At 40.2% G+C, this 8,609-nt stretch overlaps 1 protein-coding gene across 1 annotated transcript in view; it reads right to left on the bottom strand.

Moving 5' to 3' along the window:
- Window positions 1-913: 913 nt before the first annotated feature.
- The window catches only part of LOC307117905 (uncharacterized protein), a 32,345-nt gene continuing 24,649 nt past the window's right edge, over window positions 914-8,609 (bottom strand). The window contains 5 exon segments of the mRNA XM_079803142.1: window positions 914-5,221; window positions 5,994-6,189; window positions 6,286-6,375; window positions 6,528-6,669; window positions 6,778-7,252. Coding sequence (XP_079659268.1) covers window positions 1,497-5,221; window positions 5,994-6,189; window positions 6,286-6,375; window positions 6,528-6,669; window positions 6,778-7,252 — 4,628 coding nt within the window. The 3' untranslated portion in view covers window positions 914-1,496.

Here is an 8,609-nt window from a genome sequence, read left to right as displayed (position 1 = left end):
GTTTTTGTGGTAAATATCGCGGATTGAGACCCTTATTACAGGCTCAATCACGCGACTTACTTCAGTAATAACTTATATATCAAACCTGGAAAGACCCATTAACAGGATCATATGCATATATACAAATCACATCCACCAACCACTTCACTAGAACCCACATCCACAGACATTACAATTATTTCTGTTCACGTTACCTACTTTCAAATATTTTATTCATAAATGTAAATTTTCTTTAACAATAAGTTAACCAAATTATTTAATTTATGACATTAAAACGATTGACAACAAAAAAAGTGTCAAAACGGTGAAATTACTGCCCCATTGAATTGTGCATTTCTGAATTTATACATTTTACCTACGATTTTTTTCCATTGTCTTGCATTTTGTTTAGTTAATGTTGTCATTGTTGCTGTATTTAAGTGGTCAAGAAACTTGTCTATAAAAAAAGAATATTACTTTTTTAATAAAAATAGGCAAAAGTAAACTTAGCTCCTGATTCATTCATTATTCTAAATGTATTTACTAGCTTTAATTAACCTTTATAGGACTACCTATGACACGCATTTGCACTTTCTCCTTCAATGTGGTCAGAATCCATCAATGTTTGTCAAAAACTGTCTACCTTATCCAATAAAGATACCCATGCATTACGAGATGTAATTTTAATATGGTTATAGCCACATAATATTTCTCCATAGTAATATTTAAAGGGACACACCACCCAATAACGTAACATTTTGCCATTATTTATTCATCTACGATCGACGTGCTTTTGTCTGTGGATCACAAGATACATGTCTCAGTGTTTTTGACCATGCAGTGGAAGTTAATAGGCTCCGATGCGGTTTGGTTCATAATGTTCTTCAAAATATCTGCAGAAGAAGAAAATGTGGTTTTGGAAGCACATGGGGATGAGTAAAAAAAAATTGTTTTATTTTTGGCTGGAGTATCCCTTTGAAAAAACACAATTAAGAGATCATTAAGTGCACTGGTCAGACGTTGTGGTTCAGTTGTTTACTAAATGAAAACAGTGGAAATAGACAGGGCTCCATTTTTTTGAAGTACTGAATTACTTACAAATGTACATTTAGAAAAGTACTTAAAAATCTATGAACATAAATGTACACTGCTATTTATAGCTCATGAGAACATTTTTCGTAATCGCAAGAGATAAAAAAATAAAAATAAAACATTCACAGACTTTTGTCAGTAGTTTAAATGAACATGTCCTGCTTCCACAAAACAAAACAAAGTTTCTTTTTCAGCAATCAACGTTAAGGAAGTTGAAATGGCAGGGTGAACAAACCTTCAATCTTTCAAGAAACATCAAATAGATTTATCAAAAACTGCTTCACTTTGCAGAACAATGTATTCTGACTGAGATCTATCAATGTACAAGGTCCGTCTATGCTTGAACTTGTTCCTTTATTCCCCCTGTGAACATCTGCACCTTGAAGTCAGTCAATAGTAGTTGAAGTCTTGACTACTCCGTTGTGTTATCTCCACATATTTGCCCTTGTTTCACCTCTATATCTGCCATTGCGTCCTCTTGATCTTCTGGATGCATGTCCATAACTTCTGTCCTGAACCCTTGGTTCTTCCTCTCTACTTTCATACCCCCCCTGTTCATCCTGAAGTAAACTGGAGTCATCACGTCGCGGAAGTTTAAAGCGGTTACCAATGCTTGGCTTCTCTTCACGAATGCAGTGTCCACTGAGGTCCTTTGCAACACGGCCTTGTCTTATGTCAGGTGGTCCCTGTGACCGGTCACACTCATTGTGGGAGTTATGCCAGTGTCCCTGGGAAGTGTTCGGATTAATTGGACCTCCAGGTGGAGTGGGGAGAAGTGGACCGGATCGTCGTAACGGGCGTATATTTGTCTGTTTTAGTTGGCTTTCAAAAGCTGCGCGCGGTTGCCCCAAATTTTGAATCTCACATGGATTTTGATGCTGTGGTTTTTTAAACGGAGTAGGGGTGGAATGGTTGGGGAAACCAGATGAATGGGCTTCATTGTTGTCGTCAAAATGGTCACAATTTTGAGGTGAAGATCTTCTCGGTCCATGTAAATCAGGAGAGTGTTCTCTTTGGCCCAAAAACTGCTGTGGTGAATCAAAGCGAGGTCGATTCATTTTACTACCCCTTGCAAAAAATGTCCCACTAACGCCCCTTCCTTGTCCTCTAAACTCAGATTTCTGAAGCCCTCTTGGTTGACCTTTGACTTCAGCATATAGCGGTCCTTCAAACTGGCTGTGCGTTGCCCCACTTGCCGGGTCTTGAGCGTGTGTTGGAGCCCGTCTAGAAAAACTTGTTTGCATTCGGTCTTCTGCATCCTCTGCAAATGTCTGATGGCAGTCAGGGCTTTGTAGTTCACAAATATCTCGGGGAGAAGCATGTCCACCTGCTTCAAAAGAGGATTGGTCCCTGGGCTGACCAAATGTAGGACTTCTCAGTTTCCTCATGGGGGCAGGCGGGTGCTCTCCTGATGGTTTCCACTTATCAAATGTGGAAGGCTGAAAATGCTCTCTAGGATTATGGGGTCTGAAATTGCCCCTGTGCACAGGGACAGGCCCTAATAGTGACTCTGTTTGCTGAAACTGGACAGATTCATCCTTATGAAAATCTTGCCCCTGCATGTAAGATCTAAATTTTTTGTGAGACGCTCTACCAGTTTCAGATTCTTGAAAACTGCCCTCATGTAACTGGGCAGGCCTGGGTTTCTGACTTTGATGGGCCTGGTCTGTCTCCTCCAGTGGAAATCTCCTGAGCATGTGGTTCGGGTGTTTTTGGTGATCAAACCTGCCATGCTCCCACGTGGGGAATCCTTCCTCTTTTTGAGATGCACAAGGTTGATTTTTATGGTCTGCATCATGCATAAAAAAGTCTCTTTTATTTTGAGGCGGTTCTCCGCAATAGAATTGATCAGTGTCAGATTGAGATCTATGTTGTGAATGGAAAGATCTTTGAGGGAAATCTCCTGAATGTAATTCATCCGACTCATTATGTAAATAATTCGACCTTTGAGCTGATGGCATGCCTCTCTTTTGATCAGTGTGGCCAGGCTCAGAAAAATAAGCCGTTCGGTTATGTGTTGGCTGGGTAGATGGACTTATGGAGTCATGGTGAAAAGCGTCTGTCTGAAATGTGTGTGTCTGTAATGCGGGTGTAACTCTGTGTAAAGGCAGGTCAGTGTCACCTCTGCTGTGCAGAGAGGGTGTAAGCTGTAGTGCTCCTTGTTTCAATTTTGAGTCACTTTTGCTCAGGGGCAAATGATCTCTCTTAATTTCAGATCGGCTAGAAAATGGCAGATTTTTGTCAAATGACTTGTTTAATAGAGGCTGAGAGCAATGTTCCCCTGGATTTTGGAATGTCTGGCTTTGCTTTGCATTTAAAGGACCACCTTGCTGAACTTCTGGCAATTGTTTGTTTTTACAAGTAGTCTCACTTTGTCCTGATGTGTATGCAGTTTGCACGCGATCACTGCCTGACACCTGGTCAGATTCATGCAGTGAAGATTGAGCGCTGTGCTCTGACAATGGTCCCAGCTCTTGCTGGTCGGTCTTACGAGATTGGCCACTGTTGTCCTGTGAAGATTTGTCCCTCCGGCTTGAGTGTGAACGCCGACTTCTGCTCCTGTACCGCGAGGGTGAAGACGAGTCTCTGTGGTGGTGATGCGGATCCCTTTTCCTTGATGAGGTCTCTCTCCGTCGGTCACTTCCCCTGGAGGGATGCTCTGCAGACGGTCTGCTTCGATGGCGTTTGTCTGAGACGTCCTTTGAGGCTCTAGCTGTATGCGATGCTCTTGAAGACGCCCTGTCTTGGTGGTATGGCCGGCTGTGTTCGCGCCTACTTGACGACCTATAAGTGCTCGATGTGGACCTTCTACTGCTTCCTTTTTTGTAGGTATACTCTGAACGTGAGCATTTAGTGTTCGGTGCTTGTGCAGTTTCTGGTGACCCTTCCTTTGTCATTGCGGTCTCAGAAGCTAATTTCTCTTTCTTTGTGATTAAGGAGTTGTCCACTACTATATTCTTGGTCTCTTCCGTGTTTAATAATGTTTGTGCACTTTCGGTGATGCATTCAGCATCATCCAATACCTCCTGGCTTGCGTTTCGACAGATGCGTGGATCCCTATTCTGATTAATTATTGGACAATAGGGTGTTTTGTCTATTTCGTCCTCTTCGTCCCTACCAAACGCTGTTGGTGGTGACATCAGAGCATCAGAAACAGAGAAATGGGCCATGGAAACACCAATGGCTTCCTTCTGAAGGCGTAGACTTTCTGTCTGTTCTTCTAGCTGTCTTTTCTGTTCCTCTATCTGCCTATTTAACTCTTCAAGAATTTTTTGCTGCTCAGAGAATGTTGAAATAGGGATTTTATCGTTGTAATGGGGGATTTTGTGTTCAGAGACGGTGGATTTGTGAGGTAAAGCGTTACTTGTGAGGTAATTTTGCATCTCTTCAAACACGGTCTCGTCCTCTGGATCATAGGCTATATCACTGGAAACTGTTGAGGTTTCTACTGTATTTTGAACCTCTGTTGTTTTGGGTATATTATTTCTGACAGTTTGAGCATTAGCAACTGCACTGTACTCCTCCTCTGGGTCATAAGGTCTATCATCATCATCCTCACAAGGGGCAACAGATGAAACTTTAGGCTCAAAAACTTTGGTTGGACTCAAAGGAACCAGGGCCCCATTAGAAAGAGCCGGATCATACTCCTCAGGATCGTAAGGCCTATCATCATCATCATCATCACCTAACTCCATTGGATCATCGTATTTGCACAACTGTTGACAAGGCTGAACCTTATCTGTTGATGAGCTTATATTACACTCTGTGGTATCATGTTTCTTTTGACCAAATAATGTGTTAAGTATGGTTTGAAGTGGGGTGGTATCGGTGGAGTCATTGACCGACGGGGTGGGTTTCGACACTCTAGGGAGAGAAGATGGGCCACACAGAGAGCTGGCTGGGTCTGGTAACCCAACCGAAGGTAAAGATCCACAAGGATTTGAGTTGAGCAAAATATCAGCATCACAAGCCTTAGTGTTGTGTTGCCCAAGATCATTTATTGAGGTAGGATTGCTGGTTTCCCTTTTATCCACACAAACCAAGGACCTAGATTTCTTCTCGGCAACATCTTGTGGCAATCCCTCAAGACGCTTCGGTTTCTGAAGGACCGCTAACCCTATTAGGATATTAGGGTGATCCAGTTCAAGCCCTAAGAGAAGTCATAACATAAAAAGGTCAAAATCACTATCACCTGATGTGGAAACAGATCAGTATGCAGGGCTCGACATTAACGCTTGTCCAGGACTTTTTTGAAGGGGCGAGTGAAAGCGAATTTTACTTGCCCGACCAGATTAAAATGTTAATAACAAAAAATAAATCACCAAAACGCAAGAATGATTCTGCATTAATTACGTGTAAATGGCATTGATGGTGGATAATAGTATAATATATAATGTACTAACGCAGCCTCTCAAGGAGAAATCTCAACAAATGAGCACAGCTCAAAGAAACTCTTACTGTGGTAAAAATTACAAATGTGGAGCTTTTATATTTTTAACATATGATACAGTTGAGCAACATCACATGACCAAGAGTGCTGAATACCATCACGACTGAAACTGTGACACCGAGTCTTTCAATCAAACCATGAAATGAAATCACTCATTAAGACCTGCTGCACCTACTGGAGGTTTACTGTCATGCTTAATTGAATTTATTGATCAAATTTAAGAATTTTAAATGAAAGATGAAGCATATATTTTAAAAATGTAATTTTTTTATATTTAATTTATTTTTATCATATCTTTATAAAGGTAAAAACATATACATTTGCAGGTTTAAATATGTCAAAGCTGACTGAACACTGCCGCTTCAGAATAAATTATATTTAACAAGTGAATGACGGATTTATTTGTCCGAAGGACAAGCACATGAAAGGGCTTAATGTCGAGCCCCGAGTATGTAATATGTGCATCATATACCTGGTCCCTCTATGGGAAGCAGTGCCGCAGGGATGGACTGTTTTGTACACAGCGGAATGAGGTAAAGATCTTTGATGTGTTTACAAATATTAGAAACAACCCCAAATCTCCTACGACTGTTGAAATATGAAAACAGGGACACATATGCAACCTCCTCCTCTTCTGAGGCTGGATGGAACCGGATTAAAGACAGCTCCTGTATTCATGGAAATAATGCATATGGATTTGATCAAGGGCATTTACCTAAACAATGTGCATTAATATATCAATGTATTTGAGGTCATGGGCTCACCTTTGCCTCTGATGTCTTTATCAGATCAACATATTCCCAGACAGTTTGAGGTAATATCCTGCCTCCAACTTGTATAGTGTCTGGTAAGTCCTAAACAGAGAAAATGCATACATGTTACACCCACTGGCCACATTTATACCACCCGCATACTTTGAGATAAAATAATTCACAACAAGAGAATAGATCTTTAAAATAATAATAATAATAATATTAATCATTCGGTTATGTTTAAAAAGGCCAACCTCTTTCAGAAAGTCAGGAGAGCCAGAAATTAAGTATCCCTTTGTGACGAATTTGGCCACAGTTGGCATGTTAAGAAAGCCTTTCCATAAAATGCTCTGTTTTGATAAAAACTGTCTCGTTCCTTTATCACAATCTGCCAGTCTTGAAAAAGAGAGACATTTGATTAGAATGCATTCATGATTTGTGCCGTGTACGTTTTAACAATTATTGTATTTATCGTGGACGTTACATCAAAAACCGTCTATGCACCTTGAGCTATACGAAGTGTGCAGAGAAGCTGGCGAAGGTTTCATGAGGATAGATTTGGGCATTGGAGCAGGCAGATGTACGGACACATGTGGTGGCGGGGTCTCTTTAAGAGGTTCCAGGACAGGCTTTACTGGTTGCGGATGCTGGTGTGGGCTCGAGACGGTCTCTGGGACCACAGACGGTGGCAGAGTCTGTCTGTATTGTGCTGTACGGGGATCTCTACTTGAGATGGCCACAGTGGGAACTGAAGGAATCAAAACAGGAGAGAAATCTGCGGACGGTAACCGCGAGTCAAAGTCCTCCTCAGCATTGGGAGAAGCAGGAGACTCGATGATATCAGAGTCCAGAGCTGGTGGATCCAGTGCTACATCGCTCACGTGAACTACCTGCGAAGACTTCTCCTTTTCTGTGTCATCTTTCATAGTCTTCATCTTGGGTTTTTTGGTTTCAGGATCATTATCAGATGATACTTGGCCTGCAGGTAAAAAATCATTAAGTAACAAATTAAACTGTGGGGCAGGGCAGCAACTTAACAACTGTTTTTATTTTGACCTTCTCATTTTGCTTGACATGCAAGTTACGGAAGAAAACTGCAGGGACTATTTGTTGAGTCGGTGGTCAGCCATACTTCAGATTGCTATTGTTATGGATACTGATTAGTAAATATATCGACCAATCATTTTAAAATACATGTCAAGTAGATATAAAGTAAGGCTGGGTATTGACACAAATTTCACGATTTGATTCCTATTGACAAGCTTTTGATTTGATCCGATTCTATCTATCTATCTATCTATCTATCTATCTGTCTGTCTGTCTGTCTGTCTGTCTGTCTGTCTGTCTGTCTGTCTGTCTGTCTGTCTGTCTGTCTGTCTGTCTGTCTGTCTGTCTGTCTGTCTGTCTGTCTGTCTGTCTGTCTGTCTGTCTGTCTGTCTGTCTATCTATCTATCTATCTATCTATCTATCTATCTATCTATCTATCTATCTATCTATCTATCTATCTATCTATCTATCTATCTATCTATCTATCTATCTATCTATCTATCTATATATATATAGAATCAGATCAAATCAAAAGCTTGTGAACATATATATATATATATATATATATATATATATATATATATATCCAAAATTATCAATCAGATACAATAGGCTACATGGCTAACTTTCTCAAGGAAAAAAAAATATCTCTCAACCAAAGCTGTAAACTATACATGAGTGTCAGTTGGTACCACATTACTATAATATTGAAAATGTACTTATTTGTATACAAACACTTAAATTACACCCAAGATATAATAATAACTTTACAATTACATAATCATATTTCTACTCCAATTCATTTTTGGAAATATAAAAATTAAAATGGTGGCTGTCATAAAAACTTGACAGATTTATTCAAACATGCATTAATATTGAAGGACATTAAACACAATGAATATGTAATATGGTGCATATATTTATCAAAATGCTCCACTTTAGAGTTCATTTTTCCAGCTGATTAACGAGTTTATGGACACTGGATGAGGTAAATGTGACGTTACATGACATTGTTTAGAAGCCGTTTTACTGATGTCTTTCTGCAATTGAAACACTGATTCATGAGATGGACTTTGGTAAGTTGTACTCTCTCTTTTAACATGCCTTCAGATGTTCATTCATGTTTATTTTGTGCTGTAGCTATTCAAGCGGAGGAGAGTTCACGTGAGCTGCCGCTTCTCTTGAACTGAGGCGCTACAGCGATCTCACATCACATTAAACAGCACCTGGTATAACATAAGCAGATTTCATCAGATGGACATTTCCACTGTGATATCCACATACCTCAG

The sequence above is a fragment of the Gobio gobio genome, assembly GCF_949357685.1.
Source record: "Gobio gobio genome assembly, chromosome: 21".
Taxonomy (NCBI): Eukaryota; Metazoa; Chordata; class Actinopteri; order Cypriniformes; family Gobionidae; genus Gobio; species Gobio gobio.
This window is presented reverse-complemented; position numbering and strand designations above follow the sequence as displayed.